General features: G+C 39.7%; 1 protein-coding gene across 1 annotated transcript in view; it reads right to left on the bottom strand.

Moving 5' to 3' along the window:
• Nup188 (nuclear pore complex protein Nup188) overlaps positions 1-18,772 on the bottom strand; it is a 752,879-nt gene that overhangs the window by 228,408 nt on the left and 505,699 nt on the right. The window contains exons 16-17 of the mRNA XM_067139287.2: positions 17,455-17,599; positions 9,538-9,818 (exon numbers count right to left, since the gene is read on the bottom strand). Of these exons, the coding sequence (XP_066995388.2) occupies positions 9,538-9,818; positions 17,455-17,599 (426 nt within the window). The remainder of the gene's footprint in view (positions 1-9,537; positions 9,819-17,454; positions 17,600-18,772) is intronic.

Genomic DNA, 18,772 nt, shown 5'->3' with positions numbered 1-18,772 from the left:
GACGTAGTCGACTCAAAGAAGCGGCATGACTACGCCTATAGAAACTAAATGAAACTGAACTCCCCAGCTATATGCATGCTCAGGATAGATTGATAGATAAATAAATAAATAAATAAATAAATAAATAAATAAACAAACTAGTAAACTAATCTAAACTCACCAGTATTTACAGAAAATGTTTAAAGTGATCTCCTTGTGCTGCGATGCAAACTTCACATCTCTTAACAAGATTTCAAAACACATTTTGCAATTCATGGACACTGATGGAATGCACAGTGTTTCTATTTTCAATTTTTAATTCTTCTGCAGTTTGAGAATTATTCCTGTATACTTTTCCTTTAAGATTCCCCCATACATAAAAGTCGCATGTGCTCAAATCAGGCAAACAATGGGGTCATAGGCCTTTACTAATGATTTAATAATAATGTTATTTACGTCCCACTAACTACTTTTACGGCTTTCGGAGACGCCAAGGTGCCGGAATTTAGGCCCGCAGGAGTTCTTTTACATGCCAGTAAATCTACCGACATGAGACTTATGTATTTGAGAACCTTGAAATACCACCAGACTGAACCAGGATCGAACCTGCCAAGTTGAGGTCAGAACGCCAGCGCCTCAACTGTCGCAGCCACTCAGCCCGGCACTGATGATCTGATCATCACTGAACACTTCATGCAACCGTTGAATCGAGCTACGTGCCATATGGGCCATCACACCATCCTGCTGGAAATAGCCGTACTTTGCCTTCTTTTTCAGGCAGTTCAGCAAAATATGGTTTGAGAATTTTGTGAATATAATGGTCGGAAGTAATCATGCCCTGAAAAAAATACTTGGACAGATAATTTGTCAGACAATAATAGCGCACCATACACCCCACTTTCACACTGTGAAAAGGTTTTGGTTTTAAAACGTGCAGGTTCCCTGTATCCCAGATCCTACTGTTCTGTGAACTGACATATCCACTCAAATGAACCTATGCTTCATCGCTCAAAAAAAAAAAAAAGGAAGTTAAAAACCACGATACCATCGTGGACACTATTCATTAAACAAAAACCCCATGGCACTACAGCCCTGATGGGCCTTGGCATACCAAGGGACTGCTACTCAGCCCAAAGGCCTGCAGGTTACGAGGTGACGCATGGCCAGTGCGACCAGTCCTCTCAGTCATTATTATTGATTTTCTATACCGGGGTCGCCATCTTACTGTCAGACACCTCCTCGGATGTAATCATGTATGAGTGGACCACGAACCATCCTTCAGGACCAAATAAAAATCCCTGACCTAGCCAGGAATCAAGCCCGGGGCCTCTGGGTTAGAGGCAGGCACACTACCCCGAGACCGCGAGGCCGGACACTACTCATTAGCCTACTGCAAAATCTTATTCTTGCAATGAAATATGTAGGCTATATGTTATGGACTGAACGATTCTGGTAAGATCGGAAGTGGAATAATTTTATTGCATTATGTGCTGATGAATGTTAAATACCAGTTTCCTGAGCTACTCTCTGATATCTTCTAGCCTAATCCTGTGTGAGAGCTGTTCTCCTTCGCTTTTTTTTTTCTCATTAGTTACAGAATCAGTACCACGCCACTTGTGAATGAGTTGATGCACATAATGTTTTGATGGTACTGTACAATCGGAAACTACCTATGGAATATTCAAAGGCACCTTTTAACTGGTTTCTTCTTCTAGTGCAAATAACACTCGATCAAACATATTCTTTGTACTGTAGCGTTCTTCACCATCATAATAATAACCATACAACACAAATAGTTCAATCGTTACTATCGAACTGAGTGACAGAGCTAAGCATCTGCTGCCTGAACTGTCAACACTTATCACGCTAGGCTTGACACAAGGCATATGGCACTCGCTCAGGGATTCCCACGGCTTGTGAGCAGAAGTGTGTAGTCTTAAGCTATATTCCCTGTACTACCATGTGTGCCTGTACCCACTTACATGCCATTGGAATGGATCCTTCATGGTGCACAATGTGTTTTGCAAATGTATTTCATAAGACAAAATTATGAGAACTCATCCTAAATTTGAGAAGTATATAGTGATGGTCTTCATTAAATTGATTTTCTTCTTTTGGCAGAAGTTTAATGTCGCACTAACTCAGACAGATTTCCGGCAATTATGAAATAGGAAAAGAAAGGGTCTTTATCAAGGAATGCATGCGCTTGGTGTGAAACAGCAAAACTACAGAAAATCATCTTCAGAGCTGCCAAGGGGTTCCTACCTGCCATTTCGTGAATGCAAGCTTATAGGCACGTGATGCAAGCCACACAACCAAGACACTCAGTTGACAAATAAAAAAAAAAAGCCTATGCCAGGAACATATGGATAGTCAGTGGAAAGAATGGACAATCAGGAAAAAAACTGTAGGAAATAGAGAAGTAAATGAGCTGGAGGATACAACTTGGATTGCTATCATATGATACTATAGAACAGTGTAGTACAGAAGAATGAAGTTGAAGACAATAATGTATATTGAATCCTTAATCTGAAAACAAGTTGATTATCCCCAAGAACGTCACATTCAGCTGTCAGAGATAGCCTATGCATCAATGAAGAGGCATATTACAGATATCAGAAGTGACGTAGATGTACATCTTGCACTTCTGTATGGCGAAAGTCAAGACATGAAGAAAATAACATTACTATTATTTTTTTCTTAAAAATATACATGAACAGCTAAAGAGAACAATTACACTGAATTAATCTACTAACACACGCAGGATGCAGAAGCAACAGGCTACAAATTACATACTATGTATGCCATACAGATGTTATCGCACTATGGAGACAATATTTAATAGTGTACGTCACAATTTCATATTTCAGTTTTCTGTCCAATGTATATTTCTGCAGCCTGTTTACTAATGTCAGAATTGTGGCCCTCACACCAAAGAAGAGACTCATCACAACAATCTACCTTAGATTATATTACTGAAGGGAAAAGGGGTTAGAAGATACAGTAGAAGCCTGGTATAGCAAAATTTCATAACAGCAAAAAATTTACTTGCTATAACGGATTGTCGTTATATGCGATTTTTCGTAAAAGTCGGGAACAACCCCATATACATCAAAATCGGTATGAAACGGCAATCAACTTGTTCAAAACTTGCGTTTTCGCGGATGATTTCCACACTATGGCTTACTCATTCGTTATTATTCGAAATCCGATAATACCTGTACATGAAAGTGTATATTTAATTTCATTCTGAAAAAATTATACTATCACTCCAGAAACATATTTCAAACGCACGTATTGAAATGATAACCTCCTCCCTACAAATTTACATGGGAACAGCCTTTCCGAAATTTAATTAGCTGCGAGAAAACATAAACTATCCTCTGAAATCAGTGATGTACTCTGCCATATGTTGAGGTGTATCACATTCTTACTTAATTTCAGTACTGTATATAACATTAAAATTAAGCGATCACTTACTTCAGCCTTTATTTCTAACGAGCTAACAACTGGATCGGGCACGTTATTGACACATTTATTATGAAAACATGTTATCCTCTTTCATTTTGCATTTCTTTTTAGAGAACAGCACTCGTCCGGTATTACTAATTGACTCGGACATCACCTTTGAATGTCGACGACAGAGCTTGCAAGTGTACATAGCAAGAAAACGATACCAAAGATCGCATTTTGAGGCAAATGTTAGTGGTCTTTATTCAGCAGCGTCACCTAATCTCGCTTAACCACACTATATGCATCATCAAAACATATTCCAAGCGCCGGTAGAGAAATAATAACATTCTCGCTATAAATTAACATGGGAATAGCCACTCTGAAATTGAACCAGACGCGAGAAAATATAAACTAACCTCTGAAACCAGTGATGCGCTCTGCCATATCTTGAGGTGTATAGCATTCTTGACTCACTTGAGAGTAGAGTATTAAAATTAAGCAGTCGTTTACTTACCCCCTTTATTTCTAAAAGTTAACAACTGCTATCAACATCGTTACTTACGTATTTATTAAGAAAACTTGTTATCTCTCATTTCTGATTTTTCTTAATTTATAGAACAGCAGTTGACGGGTATTACTAATTGACTCCAACATAGCCTTCGAATGGCGACAAGAGAGCTCGCAAGTGCACACAGTGAGAAAATGATACCGTACCGAAGATCATAGATCGCATTTTGTGGCAAATGTTTCAGTTTTCTTATTCAAACAGTGTCACCTAACATAACTTAACCGTACTATATGAATCATGAAGATATATTTCATGCGTCATTAGAGAAATGATAACCTTTTTGCTATAAATTTACATGATAATAGCGTTTCCAAAATTTAACCAGGTGCAAGAAAATATAAAACTAACCTCTGAAATCAATAATGCACACTACCATATCCTTAGGTGTATCCCATTCTTACTTAATTGTAGTATTTAGCATTAAAATTAAGCAATAGTTTAATTCAGCCTTTATTTTTAACAAATTAACAACTGCTATCGGACACATTTATGCATTTATTACAAAAACATGTTCTTCTCTTTCATTTCCATTTTTCACAATGGAACAAAATCGACAGGTATTACTAATCGACTCCGACATCGCCTTTGAACGTCGACGAGAGAGCTCGCTAGTGGACATAGCGAGGAAATGATACCGAAGGTGATTGATCTAATGCAATGTAATCGCTGGGTGCATAAACACCTGTAACTAAAAAAATCGTGCATGCTTAACCGTTCAAAATAACGAATTCGTCAGTGATAGGGCTCTCATAACCAAAGTATAATACACAGTTTAATATAAGAATTTCAAAGGGACAGAGAAAACTCTTGTTATAACGGGGTTCTTGTTGTAAACCGTACTTGTTACAGCGGACTTCTACTGGATATCATTTTCTTTTCCTTATCAATGTCAGTAGGTTGACAGACAGTCTATTCGATCCGTATAGTTGGACCAATAATCACAGCTTCGCCCTTTGCTCTGTTGATTGACATGATATCGATCTTGTGATTGCTTCTTCCATCAACAATGCCGTATACTTCAAGATGGCCGAGACAAAGGGCATTAGCGGTCATGGTTCTGATGATATTGTGGCACTGAATTCAAAGTAACATCCCCTGAGGACAACACCCCAACACGTGTAGGAAAACTTCAAACTCACTACAGTGTCTTCGGTGGCCTGTGCTTTTGGGGTGTCCCAGTAAAGTAAGCACAGATGTTATCATCGCTGTCATCCTTGTCATCTTTCTCCATTGGGAACTCTTTATATGATCCCTTTTTACAAACCCATGAATTAAAAGATGGAACCTGGGCAAACAACTCCCCACTCCTTTTCCGAGGATATGCAAACAAAGACTGAAATTTGCATGTTATTAGTAGGTCTCACAGTTGCATGTAATTTTTTTTAAAAAAAAACCTCACAGTTGCCTCAATTCTTGCTGAATCTTCAGTAGTCACTCGCTATTCTGCCAGGCAATACAATTTAACAGCTGAAAAGTTCTGAACAGCCTTAACGTGCGGATCGCCAGTAGCTTAATATTTTTATTAACTTGTGAAATCCTGATGTCAAATATTCCACCTTTTGAATACTGTAAAGTATACTGTAATACAAATACCGGTACGTACAGTTTTTTTTTTTTAAATTGGCTTTACGTCGCACCGACACAGATAGGTCTTATGGCGACTATGGAATAGGAAAGACCTAGGAGTGGGAAGGAAGTGGCCATGGCCTTTATTAAGGTACAACCCCAGCATTTGCCTGCTGTAAAAAAAAAAGGGTGCAGTATTGTATAGGTGGAATATTTGACATAAGGATTCCACAAGTTAATACTTCGGGCTCAAGTATGAAGTTTATTATGTGTAATAATATTTTTATGCCAAGCTCTTGTATACTGACAGAACCTATACAGAAAATGTAACATTCATTATAAGAGACATATTTACTGTGCAAAGTAAAATGACCCAGAGTTTGTGGCATGAAAATACTGGAACTGAGATAGATATGACTAAAATAGAATCCATTATTTCTTTTCATGGTTTTTTTTTTCTTCATCTTTTCATTATCGCAACCCTTTAAGGCCAGTTTTAATAACTGCAAATTAATGCTATAAGCAGACATTATGGCGATTAACTGCTAAAACAGTGGTGTTCACAATTCTGTTCAGGCTTTCTTTTGTTCTTTACATACAACACGCCTAGAAACTTTATGCACAACACTGATCTTTACTTTTGTCTTCTACAGACCACATGGAAGTTAGGACCAGACAGAGGTGAAGGGAGGTGCCAATACACTGTTTGTAATTTGTAAAGTTTTGATTACCGATTTTTAAATTACAATAACTACGATTTTGTCATTACATTTTAAGTGTTATACGGAAAGCACTCTAGGAAGAAATGGCTGAAACTTGTCCAATGTCATCCTTTAAGCCAAATCAGTGAGCAAAACTCCCAGCATTTGAGGTTACAAATAACTTATTTTTTTTTTGCATTATCGTGTTTTTTGTTTGTTTCTGTCCTTTTTTGCCTCATTGTTGGAACTGTTATGTATCCAGTTATTTAAATGAACATATTGTAATACAGATTAGGTTATTTATGTCCATTTATGAGGTATGTAGCTTCAAAAAATAATATACCAAGAGCTTGCATGGAGAAATAAATTTCATCATAAAGCCCGTATTGTTTTCTTCATCATACACTCCACCCTAACAATACAAACTGCCTGTCTTTATTGAGACAACGTTAAAATTCGATACATGTTTCATCCTTTATCAGGACATCTTCAGTCGAAAAATATATTTACAGACCATAAAATTGTAACAAGGATATTGAACATATTTTAAAAATTCAATGACGATTGCATCCAGCTAAAATGTGACCCAAGAAACGTAATGTCATAACAAAACAAAAACGTCAGAATTAAAATAGCACAGATAAAACCTGTGGTGAGCTTGTCTGTGTGATGGATGAAAACTTGATGCACTCATTGTTGATTGCAGAGTAATTGTCTGTGAAGTGCACAGACTGTTGCAAACCTAGGTTGCTTGTAAGCAAATTTACAAGGAAGTGGAATATTTGATTTGAAATGCAGAAGTTGCTTTGAGGGTTGTGCCACAGTAATAAAGTTGGCCTAAAAATAGAAATAATCTACAAGCTTACAAATAAAATAAATCAGCTGACTTTCACTTCCAAACAGGTGCTTCTTCAACATTCTGAAGAGATGAAAAGTACAGGGTACCAGGTCAGAGCTGTAGGGAGGATGGTCCAGTACCTCCCACTGGATGTGTCATAACAATTCAAGTGTGCTGTTGGCTGCATGTGGTCTGGCATTGTAATGCAAGAACATGATGCCTGTTGAGAGAAGTTTAGATCCTTTTCTGCAAATTGCTATCTGCAAAAGCTCCAATGTGTCATAGTAACCGGGAGCATAAACCGTCACTCCCCTGGTCAGGAAATCAAACGTCTGGAATATTCTCCCTATAGCCTCAACTTGGCACCCAGCAATTCCCATCTCTCCGGACTGTTGAAGAAGCACCTGGGTGGTAAGTGATTCATCAGCCATACTATGGCCATTCAGCATGCCATCATGATTTGGCTTTAGGGACTGGAAGCAGATTTCTTCTATGTTGGCATTAATGCCTTGGTATACTGTTGGAACAAGTGCTTGGACAAGATTGGTGACTAAATGCATATCAGTGCCCTGCTACTGTGTATCCTTATATCTGCCTAAAAATAAAAGTTTCTCAGTTTTCCTTGTTATTTTCTGAAGCCCCTTCGTATATAAGCCTAATACACTGACTGACAGAGCAAATGCAACACCAAGGAGGAGTGGTTCGAAAGGGATGAAAGTTGGGGAAAAAACAGAGTCGGCACGGAAGAATAATTGATGTTTATTTCAAACCGATATGCAGTTTACACAATGCGCACGGCATCGACTCAGTAGGATGTAGGACCACCGCGAGTGGCGATGCACGCAGAAACACGTCGAGGTACAGAGTCAATAATAGTGCGGATGGTGTCCTGAGGGATGGTTCTCCATTCTCTGTCAACCATTTGCCACAGTTGGTCGTCCGTACGAGGCTGGGGCAGAGTTTGCAAACGGCGTCCAATGAGATCCCACACGTGTTCGATTGGTGAGAGATCCGGAGAGTACGCTGGCCACGGAAGCATCTGTACACCTCGTAGAGCCTGTTGGGAGATGCGAGCAGTGTGTGGGCGGGCATTATCCTGCTGAAACAGAGCATTGGGCAGCCCCTGAAGGTACGGGAGTGCCACCGGCCGCAGCACATGCTGCACGTAGCGGTGGGCATTTAACGTGCCTTGAATACGCACTAGAGGTGACGTGGAATCATACGCAATAGCGCCCCGAACCATGATGCCGCGTTGTCTAGCGGTAGGGCGCTCCACAGTTACTGCCGGATTTGACCTTTCTCCACGCCGACGCCACACTCGTCTGCGGTGACTATCACCGACAGAACAGAAGCGTGACTCATCGGAGAACACGACATTCCGCCATTCCCTCATCCAAGCCGCTCTAGCCCGGCACCATGCCAGGCGTGCACGTCTATGCTGTGGAGTCAATGGTAGTCTTCTGAGCGCACGCCGGGAGTGCAGGCCTCCTTCAACCAATCGACGGGAAATTGTTCTGGTCGATATTGGAACAGCCAGGGTGTCTTGCACATGCTGAAGAATGGCGGTTGACGTGGCGTGCGGGGCTGCCACCGCTTGGCGGCGGATACGCCGATCCTCGCGTGCTGACGTCACTCGGGCTGCGCCTGGACCCCTCGCACGTGCCACATGTCCCTGCGCCAACCATCTTCGCCACAGGCGCTGCACCGTGGACACATCCCTATGGGTATCGGCTGCGATTTGACGAAGCGACCAACCTGCCCTTCTCAGCCTGATCACCATACCCCTCGTAAAGTCGTCTGTCTGCTGGAAATGCCTCCGTTGACGGCAGCCTGGCATTCTTAGCTATACACGTGTCCTGTGGCACACGACAACACGTTCTACAATGACTGTCGGCTGAGAAATCACGGTACGAAGTGGGCCATTCGCCAACGCCGTGTCCCATTTATCGTTCACTACGTGCGCAGCACAGCGGCGCATTTCACATCATGAGCATACCTCAGTGATGTCAGTCTACCCTGCAATTGGCATAAAGTTCTGACCACTCCTTCTTGGTGTTGCATTTGCTCTGTCAGTCAGTGTATTATAATTTCATTAACTCCTCTCGACTAGTAAAAACAGAATATAGCTTGTAGCGCTAGTTCTTCAAATAATATTTCAATAAAATGCTACCTTTGATATCATTTTGGCTATCAACATAAAAAATATTGCCATAATTTCATACCTCTACCCATAATATAACACAGCATCTTAAAATTATATTTAATCTAATTTTCATGTATAATTATAGAATTTCCATAAGCATATATTACAACAAAATAGGATAGATGATGACAAATTACAGAAGATATACAAAATCTAGTCTGTCGGCTGGTTTATGGGTACATAATAAACACACTATTTGCTTTACACAAAGGAAGGTATTAGTACTTACGTGCACAAATTGTGGATTACGAAGAGGTACATTTCTAACAATATTTTAAGTTTGGAATCTTCTGATTGACTTAGAGCATATTGCATAGCAGACATGAGTTGTTCAGCAACAGTAATAATCTGTGCGTTGTTTACTCCAAAAGGCAGATGTTTGACAGAAATCATTAAAAATCTCTTCATTGTGATCAGGAACTGAGTATCTAAGGGCAACTTTTCCAGTGGCCTCGTTCCACTTCTAGTCTTTATGCAAGGCACCTCCTTCCTCAGTACTGCAGCAAGTAACTGTAAGCATACATACAGCAGAATTAGGCTTTAGTGAATACAGAGATAATAAACCTACGGCTGAAAGATAAATATATACAGTAAATGTCAGAAGTACATTTGTCCTTTTAGTTCTGCAAATCTTAATAACAGTAATCATAACATTTTGATGATTTTGAATCAGCCTGGCAGTCTCACAGTATACTAGGATGAGAGGCAATCTTCAGGGACTGGAAGCTCAAGAATGACAAATTAATAGACTTGTTTCTAAGATCTTATATGAAAGTGGAGGAAAATGTCATCACAGTGACTTATGACAGCATTTTTTAATTTTCCACTCATTCATACATGCTTGTATTGAAAAAGGGTTCATACTTACTTATGCTCAGTACCCACTCGAATACTACGCCAGAGTACTGATAAGGAAGTATTCTTAGGTGCTGACAAAATTTAGACTCTTACACAGATGGATGAACTATCTTGACACATATTGTACATCTTCACCATGGACTATTATGCCATTCTAGTCTGTAAGCCTTTGTGAATGAACCAAGTGGCTCAACAATCCTCTATTTGTAACTAACACTGTGGCTTTGACTATTTATATACATCTTACCATGAAATCATTATAAACTAGTCTAACCCTCATGACCATGGTCTCTCTATGTTTCTCTTGCCCTCCATGGCTGAATCCATTATGTCACCTTTTCCATTCACCTCATATGACTAATTTACATGCACTGCTTCAGCCATCAATCTTATTTCTAACGCAGTCTATACAGCTTCATAGTAAATGCTCTCCCACATTTGTTCCAACCTGCTTCACACGCATTTTAGAAAAAGGGGGTGCGATCAATGGTAGACAAAATGGATGAAGCAGACTGAAATTTCACTGGCTACAGAATGGAATAATTACTTCTATGAAAACAAACAGGTTGCTACTTGCTGAAAACGGGAGATGCAGAAGTTAATGTAGGTGAAGATCACTATGTTGCATTGAAATTTATTATCTTTCTTACTTATGTTTCACATGAGGTTACATACTAACAGCCAATTCAGAATAACACATCCTTGAAGGTTCAAATTTGACATGTGTTCTTGGTTGCTTTGAATTCCATTTCTTGTAATGATTTCCCCAATTTCCATCACATCAGCCAAGTATCCAACAGGAATTTTGTTGTGTCTACTATATGTTTTGTAGTGATGGAGCTATAATCTCTTTGGATAACAACTAATGAAGAATTTTGTTCTTCAGGTGGCTGATTTTTCTAGTTTTAATGTCTGATTACTAAAATCACTATCATATTTCTAGCCAGTCAGTGGCCTATTCAGCAATAAATGTTTTCCTTGAATCTGAAAATAAAGTGCTCTTCCTTTGTTGAAGTGAATTCCACTACTTCAACTTCATTGCACCCTCTGTTACGTGTAATCCATAGCAGTACCATATCTCATATTTGGCCAAAAATAAAAGTGTCTTTTCCAAATCTCCACATCAAATACAGTTGGATGGGTTGCCACGCGCTGTTGGTGGGGGGTAAGGGAATGGAGGAGCGGAAAGGAACTGGCCACCCTACCGCACGTAAACTCCGGCTCAGGAACACCTCTGCGGAGGTTCGGACCTGCCTTCAGGCAGAATAACCCTTACCTTACCTACATCAAATACATGGACCTTTTTACCTAGCAAAATCAACATATTTTCTTGGAGTTAACTCAAAGCTGAAATAGTGGTGTTCAAAATAGTGTATAAAAAATGTTTCTCAAATGTACAAGTTTCGCATATATATGAGCATTCGAAAGTAAGTTTTATCTGTGTTCAGTAAGGTGCAACAGTCAGAGAACATTTTAGTGAATGTTACATGCAGTTTTGGCTGCTTCATGGCAAAGAGGTGTATTTAATTAAATATATAACAAAGAGGAAACATCATTTCCTATGAATCTAGATATTCCGCCCACAATGCTTATTTCCTCAGGACACACAAAAACAGGATTTGTAGATCATACTGTGGTATCCTTATTGTGACAATGAAAGCCTAGAGTGCAGGGGGAGTGGTATGGCAACAATGTGGACAAGCCAGAAACAAACAAAACACCTCTACTGGTAAATTATTGAGGCTCGCAATAAAGAAACTACAGAAGAACTTAACTAAACTAAAATAATGAATGTGGGATTTTAAATTATCGTAAGCCATTGGTGTCACTAGACATATCCCATATGGAGGGATGTGTTCACTACTGAATGTTTTTGTGGTGGTTAGTAGTGCAGTTCATTGTCTGAATATGAAGGGGAAAGTGTTGGGACAAAGAAATATCCATTCCCGGATCCAGAAGAATTAATCAGACGTGATTATAATTTCCAACCTGGCCGGGAATCGAACCCGGGACCCTCTGAACCAAAGGCCTCAATGTTGACCAGACAGCCAATGAGGCACACTATCAAAGATTTCAATTTTTTCTTCTTTTTGTTTTTTTTGTTTTGTAAGTTGCTTTACATCGCTCTGACACAGATAGGTTTGATGGCGATGATGGGAAAGGACTAGGAGTGGGAAGGAAGTTGCTGTGGCCTTAATTAAGGTACAGTGTGAAAATCGGAAAACAATGAAAACCATCTTCAGGACTGCTGACAGTGGAGTTCGAACCCACTATCTACCGAATGAAAGATCACAGCTGTGCGCCCCTAACTGCACAGCCAACTCGCTCAGTAAGTTTTTTACTATAGAGAAGAAATGTTCGTACTATCAAGACCAGTATTTGGGGGTGGGGGTGGCGAAAATTAGACGGTTACTATAAAATATGTTTTTCTGTATATTATAAATTAACACACATACATTCTATATTTTGCATTTCAATGTGTGTTGATTCAATATTTACAAAACAAATCTAACATATTGGTTTTCAGCCTCCTGTAGTAGAAGACAGGATTAAAGCAAATTGCTTCATGTATCAGTATCACTAATTTAGTAATTATATACATATATTTTTTATTTAGGAGTTCACAGACGATATAAAGTAAAATAAATATTTTAAATGGAATATAATAAGTTGTGACGTTAGAATGTGATAATAACATTGGATTAGATTTTATTTAAATACAAATATTGTCTACTACACCACAAGATGCTCCAATCGTCCGACTCGTTGGCTGAATGGTCAGCGTACTGGCTTTCGGTTCAGAGGATCCCGGGTTCGATTACCGGCCGGGTCGGGGATTTTAATCGCTTCCGATTAATTCTTCTGGCAATAAATGATTTTAAATGAAATAAAATCTAACATTAAGTTTTAAAAATGGTACTTCAATCCATTCTATAGCCAATTCACTAATTGCTCTTCTATGCAAACCGCACACTAGCAAGTGGTCACAGTACAGCAAGAACAGAGAATCACAATTAACCCATACGTGCCCACTGTCGACATTTGTCGACGTTAATATCTGAATATTGTTGATCTTATATCGGTAAACCGGAAGAATATTTTTGAGGTGCATTGTTTACAGATCATTGTTTGATACTTACTGCACAGCACGAAAACAAGAAACACTAGGTTTCGCGCCTTATCGCGTGGCTGCGTATGAAATATAATTCCGTATACACTCAAGAGGATGACGCTTCCGTCGCGGTGAGTAATATTTTCTTATAATATTGTTACAGTTGAAAGTAAGATCGGACTGTTGTGCTAAACGTATTAACGAAACATGCCTCTAATAGATTTTAAATTCATTTATGGCTGATTTATAGTTGCTTTTGTCTAGAAGAGCATTAAAGTTCCACGTCGACATATGTCGACAGTGGGCACGAATGGGTATGCCTCAGTACTGATATAGAATTTTCATTAATTCTTTTCAGATTGACCGTCGAGCAGATCGTAAGCATCCTGGAGGAATCACAAGACATCCTAGATGCTAATATATACATAGAACCACCTGAAAATGCTTTCCATAGTGACGGGGATAGCGATGATGATGAGTCATGTGGAGATACAAACAGACTCTCTGGTAATAAACTCCGGGCTGGTGCTGAACTAATGTGTACAAAAATAAGTGAAAATGGTACAATCAAAGTGCGAGATGGTGTACTGAGTGAAGATGAAGTAAGTTATGTAATTGATGAAGCAGTGCCGTGTACGTCTTCAAATTATTCTGATGACGGTGAACCTAAATGTAAGAAACAAAAAATTACTGAGCAAGCAGGGCCAAGCACATCTAATTATGTGAAAACCAAACCAAACCAGCGTGTGTGGGAAAAGCGTGACATTATGAATAAGCCAAGCACAGAGTTCACTCGACCAAACTTTCTAAACAATGAATATTCACCAACGCAATTGTTTGAGCTGTTCTTCAATGATGAAATACTTGATTATATCATTCAGAGCACAGATCGATACTCTGTTGAGAAAGGTAATGAGTCATTTTCGTTGGAAAAAACTGAACATCGGCTGTTCTTTGCAATATTGTTTCTTTCCAGTTACAATGTTATGGCCAGGACAAGAATATACTGGGAAGCCGCTGAAGATGTACATCATGTTGGGTAAGCACAGCAATGTCGCAAAATCGCTTTGAAGAAATTCTTAGATATTTACATTTTTGTGACAACGCTAAACTAGACTGCAATGACCGTTTCGGGAAAGTTTGCCCCGTTTGGACTATGCTAAACGAACGCTGGCTACGGCATTATCCTGGTGATACACATCTTTCTGTGGACGAGTCAATGGTCCCCTACTTTGGAAGACAAGGTGCCAAGCAACACATTCACGGCAAATCAATACGTTTTGGGTATAAAGTCTGGGCTCTATCGACTCGTCTCGGGTATGTAGTCCAAGGAGAACCTTACCAAGGAGCAGCTACTGGAAACACAATACCAGAATTAGGAGTAGGTGGCTCAGTTGTTATGGACCTAATTTCAGAACTACCAGAAGGTACTCAACTCAGCTTGTTCTTTGATAATTATTTTACATTCTTTCGACTGTTGGAAAGGCTGAAGGAGAAAGGCCACGAAGGTACAGGTACCGTGCACCAGAATCGAGCAGAAAATGCTCCACTTCCTGAGATTCATCTCTGTAAAAAAGAGAAACGTGGCAGTTACCACCAGCTAACAGAACGTAACTCAGGTATCACCCTCGTACGCTACAATGATGATAATGTTGTTACAGTAGCCTCAACTCTGTCTGGTGTAGCGCCTACAGGACATGTCAGAAGATGGAGTAATGCTGAAAAGAAATATATAACGGTAATTCAGCCAGCATGTATAATTTTGTATAATATGCACATGGGGGGGCGTCGATCAGTTGGATCAAAATGTATCTTGTTACCGCATCAGCATCAAAAACAAGAAATGGTACTGGCCTCTAATTGCGTTCCTTCTGAACGTCTCCATGAACAATGCATGGCAACTCTACCGCTTGACCCCAAAGGGCAAAGAGGAAACTTTAGACCTTCTCGGCTTCACGCGGTACATCGTTAGGGCATATATCCGATCTTGTGCCGCTACGCGTCCTAACGCAGGAAGACCGAGTATGAAATTATCTTCACGCCTGTTGCCAGAAGTCCGTTTCAATGGGGTATCCCACTACCTCGAAACAAGAGAGAAGCAAGTGTGCGGTGCGCTCAATGTGGTAAAGCTGCCAGGAAACAGTGCAAAAATGTAACGTTGGCTGCCATGTCCTTTGCTTCAAGGCATTTCACTCATGCTAAACCAGACTGGATGACGAAAAGCAGAGGGTAACCTTAAAACACAGACTAAACTGTTTTGAAGTTCTACTCATAGTTTTCCTTTTTTGTTTTCAGAGTGATCATACTTAAAATTTGGTATTGTGTTTATAACAAGTACTATGAACATACAAATATTTTCCTTTGGCTTTGAAACAGTATGCGTTCTAAAATGAGAAAAAACTGTTGCTCATTTATGTTTTGAATCATATATTTTGTAATATTTTGTGCTTATTCAACACTTGTGTGACTAATGTTTACTAACTGATTAATTATTACATTCATATGAGCTTAAAATGCGAAGAAAAGTTCCTTTATTGAGCATGTATTTTACCCTACCCGTCCATGCTCACTGTCGACATATGTCAACACGGTAAATCTCCGCAACAATATGTTAATGAAACCTAAAATCATCATAACCCTTTCATTTAGGTTACAAACAACTGTACTTACGAAATATGTCGCAACATTCCACAGAAAAATAATTTGGGCAGATATGGGTTAAATAACTCTGCTAAAGGTAAATCAAGAGGGTATCTAAAGAGATACAGCCTTCCTCCTTGAGACAATCCGATTCCATGCTTGAGAGGTAACTTTTCTTTTTTTACAATTTGCTTTGTGTTGCACCGACAAAGATAAGTTTTATGGTGACGAGATAGGAAATAGGTACAGGGTAGGAATGGGAAGGAAGCAACCATGGCTTTAATTAAGCTACAGCCCCAGCATTTGCCTGGTGTAAAAATGGGAAACCACAGAAAATCATCTTTAGGGCTGCTGACAGGTTCAAACAAAATGTCACTCAAATGCGTTAAGCATCTTGGCATTCGGGTTCATTTCCCGGCTGAGCCACATTTAGTTTTATTTGTAAACGGTTAATCCCTTGGCTCGAAGCCTTTGTGTCTGTGCTGTCCTCAACATATTTGCAATTCCTATACAACCAGTAACACTACCTCCACCACACTATCACACTGTTTCCTACACGCAACAGACTCTGCCCGCCCTCAACGGAGGGTCTACCTTGCATGGGTCTTATCAGGCTAGCGATAGCCGAACAAAATGTATAATATTACTTGAGACAATGGGGCTGTAGAAAGTATTTAATAGCATTCATCAACACTCTGCTCCATACAGGCTTCATTAAAATGTTTATTATTTCTTGGAATTCAACAATAAAACCTCACCAAAACCTTAAAAACTACTGCACCCCCATTTTATTTTCAAAAACTGAAGGTCAGAGAAAGTACTCCCATTTGCATTTTTTCCGTTATTTAATTTCCGAGGGTCAAATGGATATTGAAAACTTTCTTAAATGGAAGAACAAAATTGACCCAACCACAGTATGGAGGAATGAATGCTGTTGCCTGGTAATACTGCTACCCAGTTCCACCAGTGGCCAGAGATGCATGCTGGGTACATTCTGTTTTGTGCATAAATATTTCTACCCTGATCTATTTGTTGCATAACAAAAAAAAAGGAGCATATAGCATGAGAACTCATAAGAACCTTGGCCTCCCAAAATAACTGCTGCCTAGCCGGATGGCTAGCAGATGTTGGAGTGCCACATGGTCAGCATGACAACACTCGGCTGTACTGCTTGGCTTCCTTGGCTAGGTCTACTGCCTGCTGTATCAGCAAGTTCCTTTGTTGGTCACATGAGGCTGCTCCAGCCCTCAGTGCACATTTGAAGTCCCTGTTCTGGCTGCCAATTAAATACAGGGTCTCCAGGTAGGAGGCAGGCAATGCTACACCTAGACCATATGACTGTCCAATTTGTTATCATTAATACTATTCTTGAGACTCACTGCATCACCTCTAATCTTAGGAATTATTTGTTCTGCAGTTTGAGGATCATGTTACAACAGTATCCTACAGAGACAGCAAATTGGACTAACTGCTCTAAATTGCAATATCAGAAATATACTCAACCTTAAGAAAAAAAACCATCAGTACTGTACTTACCTTAAACCATTTACCAACAGTACCTTCTTCCTCATCATAGAACTTCTTCAATACGAACGCAAGCTCAACTGGAGTATGATGGCGATAATGGAAGACTTCCAAGGAAATTATTGTGAAGACTTGGGCCATAGATGATGTATACACACTGTTAAAAAGAAGATGAAGGAAAACTTACTATTGGAGAGAGAAATCTTATATCATCTACAAAGAAGCTGTGTGAAGAACTACAAAATTAACTTCACATTTTTAAAGAACGTGCACTGTGCAAATATCAACCATTCTAAATATTAACAATATACTTAATTCAATGTGAACAAAAAATGTAGAAAGGAAAATAAACAGATATATTTTAGGAATTATCATCATACAAAGAGGTCTGCCCTTCAACACATTAGACAGAGAAAACAACTGAATTAGCGATGACAGCCATTTTGGCAAAATAGCACTGTGGTCAGCCCACCAAATGTAATAGTACGGTGTGGCTCTTAACTGAATCTTCATTAGACAATGCCATGTAAGTCAGAGCTGGGCACAGCATGGTAAGGCACAAGATCTCAGATCTCGGCACATATGATGGTGGCTACATTGTCGGTTACATGCATATCGGTTGTTTCATCCCCAAAGTGGAGCAGGCACTGGACTTACAATGGGCTACTGTGTCAAGAGTGTACTGTGAATATGCTGACTCGGGCAAAACCACAGTTGCGAGGGTCAACAGCCTTAGCGTACGTGTCGATGTCGTCAGGGGTCGCTGTTGCTAGCTCAGATGTTAAGAGTGGACAGATGGACTGCAGGGCAGCAGATCACTCCCGAATTCAGTACTGCACAGCAATGAAGTTTGAGCAGCAATACTCTTCAGAAAACTCTTCTCACAATGGGGTACAAGAACCACCATCATACTAAGATACCTCTGCTCACTGTATGTCACAAATGCACAAAGATTGACAAGGGGCAAGGAACACCATCATTGGACTCTTGCAGCAAGGAAATAGGTTGCGTGGACTACTAAGTTGAAGTACCACCTATTACACGCCGACAGCAGTGTACAAGTGCATCACCAAGTGCAGGAAGCAATGGACACCCTGTCATTAGAGTACCATTTCAGGCCCGAGGTGGTGGTAACCTCATATAAAGTTCATATTACATGAAACTAGTAGGCGGTCGCAGCAATAGCTGCGAACAAAGAATAAAAATAAAAACAATAAAGGAAGCGTGAGGAAAGTAATGAAAATATACCAAACTCCAAAAGGCCTTTAAACACACACCTTCGTTATGACTATTCATGTGAAATTTTTGAACCATGACAATTTATAGTATT

Source organism: Anabrus simplex, chromosome 2 (assembly GCF_040414725.1).
Source record: "Anabrus simplex isolate iqAnaSimp1 chromosome 2, ASM4041472v1, whole genome shotgun sequence".
Taxonomy (NCBI): domain Eukaryota; kingdom Metazoa; phylum Arthropoda; class Insecta; order Orthoptera; family Tettigoniidae; genus Anabrus; species Anabrus simplex.
This window is presented reverse-complemented; position numbering and strand designations above follow the sequence as displayed.